Genomic DNA, 16484 nt, shown 5'->3' with positions numbered 1-16484 from the left:
TACTTTACTACATTTTAAAGTCAAATATCTTACTTTTTACTTCACTACATTTTAAAAAATCGGTCGTTACTTTTTATTTATCAGTGGATAAAAAACGTAACTGGGCAAACTAAAGCTGCACAAAAAACTAAGATGCACACGTGATGCGTCAAACCACCAATCAGGGTACAGCATGCGCTTCGTTTTCAACTTGTTTTGGTTGCCGCGCTGTTTCACGTAAGCTACGCGAGTCACGCGAGTGCAGCAGCCAGCCAATGCATCGTTTGGAGAATGAAACTGCATGTAAAAACAACAGAGGAGATAACTGACCCGTCACAACAACAATGGCCTTATTTACGCGAGTTTTTTTAAGTCCTCGAATAAAAGAACGAGTCCTTCGTGTCTTCTCTGCCTGCCTTGAAACTGTGCTATTTCGTTTTAAAAGAGTACTCCGCTTTCAAATCTAAGGAAACGCGTAGAGGTAAGCCATTTTTATTCTGGTTATATTTTTAAATGAGCAATCTTAACAGTAGCTTGCAGAAAACTGTTAATTGTGTATACGACGTTATCATGAATGAACTTTAAGCTATGCAGGCTGAAGCTATTTTTAGCCGTATAGTTACCTGTTTCACTTAAGTTCATTGTATTTGAAGCTCAGTGCTCTGTTATTTTGAAATGACAATTAATCACTATCAACACTGTTGTAAAATATAAATGACATTTTGACTAGCCATGCAGTGTATGATGCTTAAAGAATAGTCTACTCATTTTCAATATTAAAATATGTTATTACCTTAACTAAGAATTGTTAATACATCCCTCTGTCATCTGTGTGTGTGCACGTAAGCACTGGAGCGCGCTGCTACACTTCGATAGCATTTAGCTTAGCCCCATTCATTCAATGGTACCACTCAGAGATAAAGTTAGAAGTGACCAAACACATCAGCGTTTTTCCTATTTGGGACGAGTGGTTGTACGAAAAAGTTTGGTGGTACAGAATGGGGCGTGGCGCTTTTCTGAGCGGATTTGGAAGGGGGACTATATTGTGTGGCGGAACGGCACTTTTGTGAGTACTTCGACTCGGCGCAGTAACACTCTCCCTCTCCCATTATGAGAGGGAGAAGGGGAGTGGATATTTCAGGAGAAGTACTCCCAAAAGTGCTATAACGCCATATAGTTCCTCTTTTGAATCCGCTTGGAAAAGCGCTACGTTTTGTTTTGTACCACCAAACTTGCTCGTGTAGCTGCTCGTCTTAAATGGGGGAAACGTTGATGTGTTTGGTCACTTCTAGCTTTGTCTCTGGGTGGTGCCATTGAATGAATGGGGCTAAGCTAAATGCTATCGAAGTGTAGCAGCGCGCTCCAGCGCTTACGTGCACGCACACAGATGATAGAGGGATGTATCAACAATTCTTAGTTAAGGTAATAACATATTTTAATATTGAAAATGAGTAGACTATTCTTAAACAGGCAGGTGGATTGGAGTGCTCCCTATTAACTGAGATTGTTATTAATATTTTCAAACGTTTTGCTTCCAAAATATATAAATACATTTAATTATGTATTACAATATACATATGACATGCTAAAGCATATGAAATGTTTCTGAAATTATATTCTGTAAGGCTTGTTTTATTTGTCAAAGAAACGGAGACTGATTTCTAGATAACGTTATGTATTTAATGTTTTGAAAACTATTGTGAACCTGTGCTTAAGTCAAGTTTTTTTTGGTTTTTAGGTTTTAGGCTTATGATAATTTTAATAGACATCAGTGTCTGATTTATTAATGTCCTTCTATTAATTGATTGGTTAGCCAAGAGAGTTATTTAAGATAATTTGAGTTTTGTGACAAAAATGATACGGCCATAATAAATCACAGTACTTTTGTACTTAAGTACATTTTGAGGCAGATACTTTTGTACTTTTACTCAAGTAAAAATTTTAAGCAAGTACTTCTACTTTTACTTGAGTAATATTTTACCCTGGGTATCTTTACTTTTACTCAAGTACACGATTTGTGTAATTCGTCCACCACTGCCAATATGTCATTAATCCGATTGAATAGTATTTGATATGAAAGTTAGTCAACACTTTTATTTTGGAGGTTTTTGCACTATGGCAGGGGCGTTTAGAATGTTAGAAATGTAAGTGCCATGGAAAAGACTGAAAGCTCTATAATATAATTAGTTTGATCTATGTGTATGCACAAATTTCTGTGAGCTTTGCACACTGTGCCCCCTTAAAAAAAATTGGTGCATGACGCCCCTGCTTGTACTCCTGCTACAGCTAAAGGAATTGTGAGTGTCCTTTAGCTTAAACATTTGAAATAATATAAACAATATTATATTCAAACTTTTGACTGTTTTCTTTAATAACTACATTACACAATACTTGTACTTTTACTTTCAGTACTTGAGTAGTATATTTTTTTAAAAATTACTTGCAATACTTAAGTACAAAACATGTTTAATACTTTACTACTTCCACTCAAGTGCTGTGCTTAAAGAGCACTTCAACTTCTACTCAAGTCACTTTTTTGATAGAGCACTTGTACTTTTACATCTCTGTTTCTGACACACCCACACTTGAGGTGAAACCTCTAGTATCCTGTGTATGGTGCCCGTGTCAAAATCACTGCAACTCTATGGTAGATGGAAAATGAGTCTATTTTCAAAAAAAGTGGAGTGTCTCTTTAAAACAGCATATTACATATAACCTTGGCTACTTGAAGTTCTCAATGACAGCTCCTAATTGTCTCTTTCTTATGTCAGCATTATCAGAGGTTGGGCAATAAAACACTGAAACACTGGCCAATATAGTGCTGGAGGTTTCACGCTTATATATGCGCAGCCCAGTGGACAACCTTTACAAAATGCTGATTCCATCAATAACAGCAAAGTGTGAAGGTTGATTCAGGTGAGCAATAGCTGCACATAAAAATGAAATCTTAAATAAAATCTTTATGTATGCTTGTGCCTTCTCCTTTGTATCAGTATCAAATAATGGATTGACGTTACCATTAAAACAAAATATTAGTATAATAGCATTTTTAATAGGAAATTTAAACTGGAAATGAAAATTCAGGGCAATTTCTAAATTTACAGTTTATTTTCATGAATAAAAACGTTTCAAAAGCAGGGAAAACACGTGTTAGTTTGTACAGACACGGTGATAGTGGCCTATATTGTGGCAAACAAGAGAATCTGTCCCACAGCATTGGTTACTTTCACTTTTAGCGTGTTTCTGGGTGGAGTGTGTCAATTAACGACGGAAGGAAGTTGTATTTAAGAGGGGCATGTCGTACCTGCATCAGAAGCGTCATCCGTTTGTCTACACAGGAAGTTTGCGTATGAGTGAGGTTATGGTGGAAAGACGGCTGCGTGTCAATCAGCTGTTTCACGTGTATGTCTGGTGTGTGACTGAAACGTGGCACTTCCAGACCAACTGTCGTGTGCTGTTCTGAAGACTGAAGACTGTTCGGAAACGCCGCTTATCCACCAATGTTGGGGTCGGCTGACACGCGATACTCATTTGTGCCTTAAAAAACCTGCAAACGTGCGTGACACGGTCGGTTTCCGGCACAGGGCTTGGAACGTGATGACCAGAGACCGCTAGTGGGAACTCCATTTTCTTATTTTGGTTTATATATATATATTTTTTTTGTCTGTTATCCATTTCGTTTTCTGTGTCTGGCGCCCGAACATTTTTTTTTACCTTGACTACACATTTATCTTGCCAAAGTTTACTTTGGTGTGCCTATCACATCACCAAACGGTGGTGCAGCAGTAGTGCATTAGGCCTGCTGCGTGGTAGATCCGGGTTCGATAACCACTTCAGTCAAGTTTTTTTCACAATGTATTTTGAGTTTAGGCGACCATTGTTATAATATAAACCGCCAAGCAGCTTGAGGTCAAGTCACATGTCTCATTGGCTTGCTCATTGGCTCGTCCTTGGAGTCAGTCAGCAGTGGATCAGATCCCCGCAGGCCATTCATATAAATTACACTTAACAAACTAAAAGCAGTCAGTAGGGGTCAACAAGATTTTTGTCATGAGTCAGTCATTCATTCAACTGATTTGTTCAAACAGCTGGTTGATTCAAGAACAAAGCAAGTGACAAAATTTGCTAGTACTCAATTCTAAAATCAGCTACTTTCTTTATGAATCAATGACTTACCCAAATCAACGACACAAAACACTGATGTGGCTTTGTTTATTTGCTGTGTTTCGATCACCGTGGGTGGAATTCTACTGACATAGCTGATGAAATGTTCCAAAAAGATGAGACTCACTTTAAATGGAGCTAAAAATAAAGCGGTAAGAGTATTTTTATACTCTGATATTTCATGAAGCACTTCTTGTTCACTCATGATGCAAAATACATTGCACATCTGCAATCTCGCTGATATTCGGGAAAACAACTATCCTGCTTGTGTGTAACCTTTTTCATGTAATGGCATTTATTTGTTGTATAAATATTGGAAGGGTTTTTATGGCTATTTTTGATTATTGGGGGTTACCTCTGATGACCCCCCCCCACACGCCTTGCGACCTACACCCCTGAATACCACATGTAACTAAACATTTAAGTTACAAAGAGTCGTGTGGCAAATGAATGGCAAATGCAAACTTGTAGAGTGCACACAAAAACAATCATAAATCATGATTTGTGAAAAGGAAGCCTAGAAAATTATGAAAGAATTTTTATTGAAAACCATGGGGATTTTTGGACAATTAGTTTATTTTCTTGATTGTAGTTTATAAAGTTTTGAATGTGGATATCTTTCTTATAAATTCTGAGTTCCCTATCAAAAGCTTTACTCGATGCTGTGCTGCTAAGCGCTATGGGGAAACGTCTTTATTGTTGACCAGCTGAATATAGTGTGCAAACACGTCAATGAAATTGACCCGGAGGTAAATAGATGAGCACCAGCTGTGTCATCAGGTCTTTTTATTTTCAGACCAACTACTGAATGTGTGTGTGCTACACTGAAATGAAAATCTCTTTCTTACCTTTTGAACTTCACTTGAGATCTTTGTTAGGAGTTAGATTCCAACAAGATAGAGTGCAGACTTTCTCTCTTTCCGATTTTAAAGGAGTTTAAGTTAAAAGGAAAATATGAGTAAGAAGAGTCACGAGCAGTCTAAGTCGTGTTTGTTTTCGCTTTATGGCGAAGGACGACACACACACTTAACTGTTTTGTGTGTTTGTGGGAGGAGCATGCGGTCATGGCTTTATACAGTCTGATGAGTGCGGGCGGTTTCCAGCGTAATGTTAAAGGTCCTCTGTCTTCAATGTTAAAGGCCCCCCGTGCAGGGTTTTTAGCATTCCCCTAAGAGGAAGTAATAAAATTAATACCATTATCAGAGAGTCTGGCAGCGTGGAAACTCCTGCCAGGCGTTTCTGCTTGGGTAATAAGCACAGTACACTTAGGATACATAATCCAATTTATTCGTCGTCCTCCGCACTTCAATGGCGTGATATTCACTTCCGTAAGACCGGAACGAACACACGTACTGTTGCTAGAAATACCAACTCTACTGATGAAAGGGGCCATAGAACATGTTCCCCTTCCAGTCAGGCTATTACAGCAGATACTTCCTGGTTCTTCCATTCGGCCTAGCTTTATTACCCCACACATACACAAAATGTATGGATGCAGCACTGGCTTCATTGAGACTCCGTGGCATCCGCATTTTAAATTACATGGACAATTGGCTAATACTAGCAAAATCGCGAGAGGTGGCGCTCCAACACAAGGACATTGTGTTAGCACATCTACTTTCTCTAGGGTTGAGACTCAACCCCAAGAAATGCGTTCTTTCTCATGCCCAGAGAACGACTTACTTAGGGATAGTTTGGGATTCGATTACAATGCCTCCCGCACAAATTGCAACCATTCAGCATACCCTGAGCAGAGTCAGGCTAGGCCAGGATCTCACTGTGAAATAATATCAGAGGATATAAGGGTTTATGGCATCAGCATCCATGGTGATTCCTTTGGGGCTGTTGCATATGACGCCGTTTCAGTTGTGACTCAGAGCCGGAGGGTTTTATCCAAGGGCCCTGGTTTGTTGCCTTGGGTCCCACTCTCTGAGCGACTTGTCATCGCAAACTGCTAATGACAGACGCCTCCCTGACGGGCTGGGGTGCGACCTTAGATGGTCGTCCAGCTCAAGGGGAATGGGAGGGTCATCAGCTCAGTTGGCACATCAATTGCCTAGAGCTGACGGCTGTATTTCTGGCCCTGAAATACTTTCTCCGCCAACTGAAAAGCTGTCATGTCCTAGTGCGGGTGGACAACACCGCGACAGTCTCATACATAAGTCACCAGGGAGGTCGGCGCTCGCGCAATCTGAGCAAGATAGCGAGGCAGATTTTTCTCTGGGCTCAGGACAAGTCCCTGTCACTCAGAACAGTGTACATCCCGGGAAACCTGTATGTAGGAGCAGATTTACTGTCCAGGCAGACATTATCGACTGGGGAATGGTAACCCCACCCAGACATAGTGTCTCAGATATGGACCTGTTTATACAGAGAGGAGTGGACCTCTTGGCCTCTTTTCAGATAGCGCAATGTCTCATTTACTTCTCTCTGAGTCCCCCAGCCCCCCCGGGTCTGGACGCAATGGCGCACACATGGCCGGTCAAACGCCTTTATGCGTTTCCTCCAGTGGCGCTGCTCCCGCAGGTTCTAGCCAGAGTTTGCCAGCAAGGCTCTTGCCTCTTTCTGATAGCACTGCGAACAGAGTATGGTTCTTTAGAGATAATATCTCTCCTCAACGGCTCGCCATGGGCGAGTCCGGAGAGGAGGGGCCTTCTGTCTCATATGATAATGCATCTCAGGCCCGACCTGTGGAATCTCCATGTTTGGCTCCTAAGGGTACCAACTGAGGGACACAGGTTTGTCGCCTGATGTTATTGACACTATTTTGAGTGCTAGGGCTCCTTCCACTAGAAAGAATTATGCCTTTAAATGGGGTGTCTTTGAAGCAGGGTGCATGACACATAATGCAGATCCTGTTAACTGCCAGTTTGCTACAGTTCTGAGTTTTCTGCAAGAAAAGCTGTCAGCAGCTTATGCCCATCCACTCTCAGGTTTTATGTGGCCGCTTTTTCGGCTTGCCACGCTTTGGTGGACGAGGCGCCGCTCGGGAGGCATCCAACGATTGAGGCCTACAGCAAGAACTAAGATTCCTTCGTGGGACCTAGTTATAGTCCTTGAGGGTCTGGTTCAGACCCCCCTTTGAACCTCTAGAGTCAGCATCTGATAGACTTCTGACACTAAAGACGGTTGTTCTAATGGCGATAACTTCTTTAAAAAGAATTGGGGATTTGCAGGCTCTGGCGATCTCGCCATCCTGTCTAGATTTTGCCCCAGGAATGGTGAAGTTGATTTTATATCCTTATCCTGATTACTTGGTTCCCTTTTTGGCTGCACATCCGGTCATTCTTGAGACTTTCTGCCCTCTGCCGTTCACAACGCCGGAGCAGGAGTTATACCACAGATTGTGTCCAGTCCGTGCTCTTCAGACTTATGTCCACCGCACTAGCCAGTGGCGTAAGTCAGAGCAGTTGTTTTGGGGGGCCGCAACAGAGGTGCTGCGGCCACCAGGCAGTCCATATCACATTGGGTTAGGGATGCCATTGCTCTTGCCTTTGAGGCGCGCGGTCGAGTCTCGCCAGCAGGTCTGAGAGCTCACTCCACCAGGGGAGTAGCCTCTTCTACTGCTTTAGTAAAAGGGGCCTCCTTGCAGAGCGTATGTGATGCGGCGGGCTGGTCCTCTCCGCATACATTCATAAGATTTTATAGCTTGGATGCTCATGTCACTCCAGGATTGCCTGTCCTCGAGTCAACATCTCAAGCTGATGTCTATGCCATTTTTCCATAAAGGGGTATCCCCACTGCTACTTTTAGTAAGGGGTGCCTCTTTACAGAGCGTTTGTGATGCGGAGGGCTGGTTCTCTCCGCATACATTCATAAGATTTTATAGCTTGGTTGCTCATGTCACTCCAGGGTCTCATGTCCTCGAGTCAACATCTCAAGCTGCTGTCTAAACCATTTTTCCATAAAGGGGTATCCCCCACTGCTATTTATTAGGAAGGGGTGCCTTCTTATAGATGTTTGTGAGGCGGCAGGAGAATCCTTTCCGCACACATCCACTATTTTTAGATTGGTTGTTTATGTCTGAGTTTTCCTTGCGGTCCTTGTGCACACACTTACACATCCGTAAGGGGTCCAGACATCTCCAAGCACGGCAGCGTGGGTATTGTCGTTCCCCATAGCGCTTAGCAGCGCAGCATCGAGTAAAGCTTTAGATAGGGAACGGAGGGGTTACTTGAGTGTAACCTTGTTCCCTGAAAAAGCGGAACGAGATGCTGCGCTGTCTTGCCGTACAGTAGATGTCCCAGGACTGGTCTTCAAACAAAAGATCTGATGACACAGCTGGTGCTCATCTATTTTATAGCCTCGCATCGGGTGCGCTGTGATGTCGTCATCAACCGAGGCTATATAGCTCCGGGTCAATTTCATTGACGTGTTTGCACACTATATTCAGCTGGTCAACAATAAAGACGTTTCCCCATAGCGCTTAGCAGCGCAGCATCTCGTTCCGCTTTTTCAGGGAACAAGGTTACACTCAAGTAACCCCTCCGTTTCTTATGTTTACCCTCAAAAATGCCTTTATTATCCCCTTGGAGCAATTTGGATTATCTTTTGAAGAACGGATGTACTTTTTTAGGTTTCAAAGTTAGAGGTTTTCTTGGTCCTTGTTTGGTACCATTATAAAGCTTGGAAAAGCCAAATTTTTTTCTAGTATTTAAATCTGATTATGTTTGTTTAAAAAATGACATGAGGTTAAGTAAATCATGGGGTAATATCCATTATTCCCTGGAGCATCACTTTTAGTTGAGTAGGAGTCTTATCATTCACTTTTTTCCAATCATCACATACTGTAAGCATTATCTGTTGCAGAACATTTAAAATCTTGTATTATGGCGAACTGAACACATTATCCTACCATAAAGAAGATTCCCGAAACAGACACCATAAGCCGGCTGAATTTGTCTGTGAAGGGCTGGAAGGGTTCTGGTTTTCCTGAGATGGGGTTTACTCTCTCCTTCCGTGAGTATTTGGCTTCAAACTGGGGCCGTAGCTCCTCCTTTATAAGAAAACAATATATGGTTCATATATATTCAACTGTCATGACTAAATATGCAGCAACATCTGCTTTCCTAGACATATACAGTCCAGAGGTGTAAAGTCACATGACTTAAATGACATGTTTAGCCCAGAGGCCTTGACAAGAAGCATCTATTGACAACACATACTGTATATGAATCTCTTTAAGGTGTGTCAACAATGTGAAAACCAAATATAGCACAAGGATTGTATACAGAAGTAATTCTCAGACTTTTCAGATCATGAACTATAATTAAGTATCACCTATGTTCCATATGTTCAGAACAAGCATTATATCATACAACACTTACAATTTCTGTATACAATATACAGTTGTGTTCAAAATTATTCAACCCCCCAATGCTGTTAAGGGTTTTAGGGAATTTAGTGTACATTTGTAATTGTATTCAGAATGAAATCCTACAATGACTTCTTAAAGAACCATATGCAACTAAAATGACATCAATTGGTTTTGTAATATAGTAGTAAATGTTTCTTTTGTGAATTCTTCATTGACACAATTATTCAACCCCTTAAAGAACTACCACTCTGAAGAACAGAGGTTCATTGAAGTGTTTTCAATCAGGTATTGAAAACACCTATGGATGTCAGGGAACAGCAATAAAGCCTAATAAGCACCAATTAGGCAGCTTTAAAATGACTGTGATACTAACTCCTTCTAAACATTTACTGGTGTGGTTACAAACATGGTGAAGTCAAAAGAATGGTCCAGGAAGACAAGAGAAGAGGTGATTAATCTTCACAGGAAGGGCAATGGCTATAAGAAGATTGCAAAGATGTTAAACATACCAAGAGACACCATAGGAAGCATCATTCGCAAATTCAAGGCAAAGGGCACTGTTGAAACGCTTCCTGGTCGTGGCAGAAAAAAAATGCTAACTGCGACTGCTGTGTGCTATCTGAAGCGTAGAGTGGAAAAAAGTCCCCGTGTGACTGCTGAGGAACTGAGAAAAGATTTGTCAGATGTGGGTACTGAAGTTTCTGCTCAGACAATACGGCGCACCCTGCGTACTGAAGGCCTCCATGCCAGAACTCCCAGGCGCACCCCCTTGCTGTCTCCAAAGAATAAGAAGAGTCGACTGCAGTATGCCAAAAGTCATGTGGACAAACCACAGAAGTTTTGGGATAGTGTTCTGTGGACTGATGAAACAAAATTAGAACTGTTTGGGCCCATGGATCAACGCTATGTTTGGAGGAGGAAAAACAAGGCCTATGAAGAAAAGAACACCTTGCCTACTGTGAAGCATGGTGGGGGGTCAATCATGCTTTGGGGCTGTTTTGCTTCTGCAGGTACAGGGAAACTTCAGCGTGTGCAAGGTACCATGAATTCTCTTCAGTACCAGGAGATATTGGATGACAATGTGTTGCAGTCCGTCACAAACCTGAGGCTTGGGAGACGTTGGACCTTTCAACAGGACAATGATCCCAAGCATACCTCCAAATCCACTAGAGCATGGTTGCAGAAAAAAGGCTGGAACATTTTGAAGTGGCCATCGCAGTCACCAGACTTAAATCCGATTGAGAACCTCTGGTGGGACTTAAAGAAAGCAGTTGCAGTGCGCAAGCCTAAGAATGTGACTGAACTGGAGGCTTTTGCCCATGATGAATGGGCGAAGATACCCGTAGATCGCTGCAAGACACTTGTGTCAAGCTATGCTTCACGTTTAAAAGCTGTTTTAACTGTAAAAGGATGTTGTACTAAGTACTAAGATTGAATGTCACTTGGGGGTTGAATAAAACTGATAATGATGTGAGCACAGAAAAGACATTTGTGGTTATTTCATTATAAATGTTATGTTATATTTGTCTGACCTACACATGCCTCTTTGATGTAATTGTAAGCAGGATGACTGAATGATCAAAATCAATGTCAAACCGGCCAAAACAATCAATTTCAGTTGGGGTTGAATAATTTTGAACACAACTGTATATATACAGTCTACACAACATGCAATTAAAAACAAAAAAAATAGGCTAATGTTAATCTTGTGATTGTTCCTGAATTATTTCTATCAAAACTGTACATACTACAATACACAGTAGTACTCATTACAGTATAGTATAATATAGTATTTTACAAATTTTACTATACTGTATGCAATATTCAAAAAATAATAATTATGAAAAAGTAATATAATTTGAGCAGTACGAAACATTCAAGTCTGATAATTAAACGTCTCAGTTATGGATGTAACCCTCACTCCCTGAAGAAAGGTAATGGAGACGTCACGTTGATGATGACGATTAGGAATTCTCTTAGAGAGACCAATTTGCTTTTTGTATCTAGAAAGAGCCAATGAATATTGGCATGGAGTATTTGCATCTGCTGGCAACGCCCGGCCAGGCGAATATAAATAAGCAACAGGTGCACTGCATAATCAGTGGTACAGTAACCATGGTGACGGGACATGACATCTCCGTCCCCTTTCTTTAGGGAATGAGGGTTACATCCGTAACCGAGACGTTCCCTTTCAGTTGGTCAATTCGAAGTCAGGTAGATGACAAACAAAGTGGGAATCCCTACCAAAGTGCCATGAATGTTCCCCTTCCAGGGACAGGGCCCTATGCAGAGAAGTTTTACTGCATATCAAGGTCTATGGGGTGGATTTAATGAGACTACAGCGGTGAAGAGACCGCAGAGGTGATTCTGCTTAAGGGAAAACATGGGCTTAGTTTTTACTCTGTGGACATTACACATCTGGAATCCCCTAGGGGTCGCTAATATGGACACCAAGCCTTACATAGGTTTTCAAGAATTCAGCTAATAAAAGGCTGGTGCCAGATGCTCTTTGTGCTAATACCTGTTTGAGGTGAGAAAACTGGAGGAAAGGTCCCAGCACGAACACTAAAGAACCTAGTTAACAGTTAACAAGTTGTGTTGACCATCCTGTAGCTCTACAAATGTCTGTGGGAACCTTGTGCCTATAGCCGAGCCAGGGTCTCAGTGAAGTCAGTGGGACCAAACTCTAGTCACGAGTCATTGACCGAAAGAACATGCAGGTCTCCTACCCTTTTTATCAAAGCCAATGCAACCAGGATCATGGACCAGGATTAGGATCAAGTTTTCTGACTGAGCTTGACTGACTACAATGTCCAAAGGGGGAGTCCTAGAGTGGTTTCAGAAGACAAGACAAGTCCCAAGAGGGTACAGAGAGGGGCTGAGGTGAATTAAAACCCCTGCACCCCTAAGAAAGGTTGTGCTGACTGACCAACCTCCCTGCTATAGGGTCATGGTGGGCAGAGATTGCAGCAAAATATACTTAAATGGTGCCCAAAGCCAGTACTAAAGCAGTCTTATATGGAGCAGCCCAAGTGGAGTCATTGCCGCCAGAGCTGTCATATGCCCCTGGAGCCTCTAAAATAACCTGAGTGGGCTGCTGTCCTGCATTTAATGAATTCAAGCAGTTAAGCATTGACTGTACACTTTCCTTCGTGGGGCGTGCCGCTTTTTAGACCGAATCCAATATCATACCAAGATAAGAAATCCTCAGAATGGGGCAGAGTTTGGTCTTCTCCCAGTTGACCTGAACAGGTGCCTGAGCACAAGGTCCCCGTAATCGCATAGTTGCTCTCGATAGTGTGCCACACAATGAGCCAGTCAAGGTGTTTTAAAATGCGAACGCCATGCTCCTCATCTTCATGAAGGTTGCTGTGAGACAGGATGAGCCGAAAGGGCAAAACTTTTACTAATAAGCTTACCCCTCGAACGTAAACTGCAGAATGGCCTGATTCGGGGCAGAATCGACACATGAAAGTACGTCCTTCAGATTGATGGGTGCAAAACCAATTTTGGGGATGGATGCATTAAAAATGTGTTTCTGTGTCAACAGTTTGAACAGCATTTTGTCAAGTGCACGTTTTAATGAGCACAGATCCAGGATCGGTTATAACCCACTGTCTCTCTTGGGTGCTATAAAGTAAGGGCTGTCTTTTGCCAGCAGGACCATGATTTCTGCATGCAGGATGTGGCCATCTGCAACTTTCACTGAAGCGAAGTGGATGTGGGAGAACTTGGGTGCACGCTGGGCAAACTGATTTGCATAGCAGAGTCTGATAGTGGAAATGAGCCAATGCGATGGACTGGGTAACTTTAACCAGGCTCTCAGGAACCGTGCCCAGATGTATACACAGTAGTGCACAAGCAGGGCTGAGTGTGTGTGATATGGCACTCACCTGACAGAGTTTGACCAATGGATCGTGAAGATACCTTGTTGGGTTCATCGGACATAAAGTCATGTCCGCTGGTGAGAGAGAAGAGGGAGGAGGGGTCAGTTATGCGCCTCCCACAGCACCTGAGGTCCTCTGAAGACCTGTAGAAGAAAGGAAAAACTGCTCTTCATGAAAATTTGGGTACTGTCGGCTGAAAGCCAGCAGCGAAACAAAAAAATGAAAGATTCTCTACCTGGCCCTACACCAACTCAGCAGCCTACACTGTTTCAAGGTCGCCCATCTCAGGGCCGCTTGCCCTTGCATTTTTTGCAAGGTTTGGCAGAGGCTGGAGGGGCTGAGTGTCCTACTCACGTCCGGCACCTCAGTGCAGCTTAGGCTGGGGGCATGCAGGCGACACCCTTGGTGACAAGCCAATTAAGAGAAGGCCTTAAGCTTGCCTTTCTGGCTACCATAATGGTCACAGCCAAAGATGGCCCTCTTGGGCCACCATAATGGGCACAGCCGAAGATGGCTTTGTTGGACCACTATAATGGACACAGCCAAATATGACTTTGTTGGACCACCATAATGGACCAGTTTGCGTTGTCACCACCATCATTCGTAGTGTGAGGTCAGTTGCAGTGCTCAGTTCCTTAAAACTGTTGACCAGCCTGGACCAGCCTTGTGCAGATGTTTCAGACTTTAGCCTGAAGGACCTGCAGTAATGCCACAGTGTGCAGAGCAGAGGTGAGCAGCCTGTCAAGCTGGTAGTGACAGCCCGTGAGAGGCAGACACGGTTTATGCAGCCAGGTGGCAGTGGTGGAAGGATGCAGTTGCATTGTGACTGACCATGCTCCCGAATTGTATCCCTAGGCACCCCACAGACGAGGCTGGTGGGGGGTTACTAGGTCTATTTCTGGCAGTAAAAGGTGCATTCACGACCTAGTTAGTTCCCCATGGCCCATGCACCTCCAGAAAGGCCTTGGGGCGAGGCGCTGTGGACACAGGCAACCTGCGCAAGGGTGGCAGCACGTCTGAGTCTGCAGAGAGGAGAGGCTCCCCCTCCAATGTAGCGACCAACATCTGGTCATCTGGAGGAGAACTGAAGGGTATGAGTGCTATGACATCTCAACTTGGTTCGCTGTAGGGAAAGCCCCAACTGTAATCCTCACAACACTAAGATAGTCAGCTTCTTACAATGGGCAGTGTGACTAATCCACAAAAGCCATCTCAGCGTGCTGAATGCCAACGCACGTGAGATAACGATTGTGACCATTCTCAGGTGCCAAATATCGAATGCATCCAGAAACACACAGGTGGAATGACATCTTGAAATAGACGTAAGGACACATGTGCACACGGTAGATATGATGTCAGACACCTGTGCAGGCTCTTTTAGAAGAAAGCTATTTTGTGAAGCTGAAGCACATAGGGGTAGAAGGTCACCACACTCAATAAAAGGGGGACCACCACTGCAACGGTGTAACACCAATGTCTCTTGGTCAAGAGCTCTCTCTGTAGAACAGACACATGCTTCTTGTTCAGCAGATACTGCTCGACTACTAAGGGAAAAGCTGATGATGCAGTGCACCTGCTCCTATTTATACTTGCCCAAGTGGGGCATCCCCAGCAGATGCAAATACTGCATGCCAATATACATTGGCTTTTTTAGACAAACAAAGCAGATTGGTCTCTCTAAGCGAGTTCCCAATTCGTCAGTCATCGACATGACATCCAAGTGACCGACTGAAAGGGAACTCAAAGCAATAAATAAAAGCAAAACTAATACTAAAAGAAACACAAATCATTTGCGAAGCACTGTAATAAAGAAACCAGCAACAGCAGATTGCAAAGACCAGAACAAAGCAAATCTAAATGCTTTGATTTCCCCTAAACACGCATGAAACACACACACACGCGCATCACACAGATCACAAAGAATACTAAAATTCTACACATGCTCAGATGGTATGTGACTCAGAGTTGTTCACATTGACTAAGAATCTATGCTCCCTAAAGTACATTAAAGAAAGAAAATTATTTACTCATCTTACATTTTTTTCCAAACATGTTTATTTTCTTTCAATAAAACACAACAGTGTACATTGTTAAATAATTGTATAGTTCTTGCCAAACAAGTTTAATAGAATTCATTTATATAGCGCTTTTCATAATTTTGTATGGCTGCAAAGTAGCTCTACAGCTTATAGTTGTCATTCTTTAAAAGTTCCTTTATGCAAATGAGAATGAAGTGATGCGATGCACAACTATGAATAAAAATTACTTGAGCGAGTACAAGATGAAGGGGAAGTGAAAGAATTCACCCCAAATTTGCTTTGTCAAGTTTAATGTAGGACACACCCACACATCACCACTGATCACTGTCACTCTTGTCTCCTCAAATAATAAATAGAAGCGGTTGCTTTGTTAACAATGCTTTTGCCTATTAGTCCTCATAATGCATTCACAACAGTTTATTTTTTTCTTCTATATATTGCCATATTATCAAACTGTTGCCATGTTGCCTAAAATAGCCAATTTATTAATCACTTCTGATGACTGCTTTACTCCTTAATGGTGTCAGTGTGAACATCTCTAGACTCCTATTCACATCAGGAGCACAGCATGCACAACACAACATGATACAATATAAAGCACACTCACAGAACACATCATGACACAGGATTTACACTATAGGAAATACAACAAACAAAATGGATTGGCCACACACCATTTTCAGTTTACAAACTAAGTGCTCATTTTAACTCATTCCCCACAAGCCATTGTTTTCCCGCCAGCATTTTTTTGTGAGTTTCGCAAAATGCAGGAAAATTTTCTTCTAAAAATATATAAACATACAAACATATCAAATGAAAGAACAGACCTTCTGCTTTTAATCAAACAATAAACAAACAAACAAAATGAAAAAAATCATCCTATCTATATTTATTTTCTCTCCTTATAAACTCTTAAATATGGGTATTTTTCTTTAAAAATATTTTTTAGCAAAAAGCTGAAATAATTGCATTTCTGTGAAGGATTTTTGTTCAAGATCAGATTCAGAATGATTATCAAAGCATACACAGAGTTTAAAATTAGTAAATAATTTTTGTGATTTAGTTTTTTCTATAAATTAGGTAGTGGATAATCGCGGT

General features: G+C 42.1%; 1 protein-coding gene across 5 annotated transcripts in view; it reads right to left on the bottom strand.

The window, feature by feature from the left end:
• ano3 (anoctamin 3) overlaps positions 1 to 16484 on the bottom strand; it is a 96658-nt gene that overhangs the window by 25018 nt on the left and 55156 nt on the right. For 3 of the 5 annotated variants that reach the window (XM_055192858.2, XM_055192861.2, XM_055192859.2), the window contains 2 exons: positions 15994 to 16020; positions 8999 to 9139 (listed from right to left, as the gene is read on the bottom strand). In XM_055192858.2, coding sequence (XP_055048833.2) covers positions 8999 to 9139; positions 15994 to 16020 — 168 coding nt within the window. The remainder of the gene's footprint in view (positions 1 to 8998; positions 9140 to 15993; positions 16021 to 16484) is intronic. The other 2 variants (XM_055192860.2, XM_055192862.2) reach the window with 1 other exon arrangement.

The sequence above is a fragment of the Misgurnus anguillicaudatus genome, chromosome 6, assembly GCF_027580225.2.
Source record: "Misgurnus anguillicaudatus chromosome 6, ASM2758022v2, whole genome shotgun sequence".
NCBI lineage: Eukaryota > Metazoa > Chordata > Actinopteri > Cypriniformes > Cobitidae > Misgurnus > Misgurnus anguillicaudatus.
This window is presented reverse-complemented; position numbering and strand designations above follow the sequence as displayed.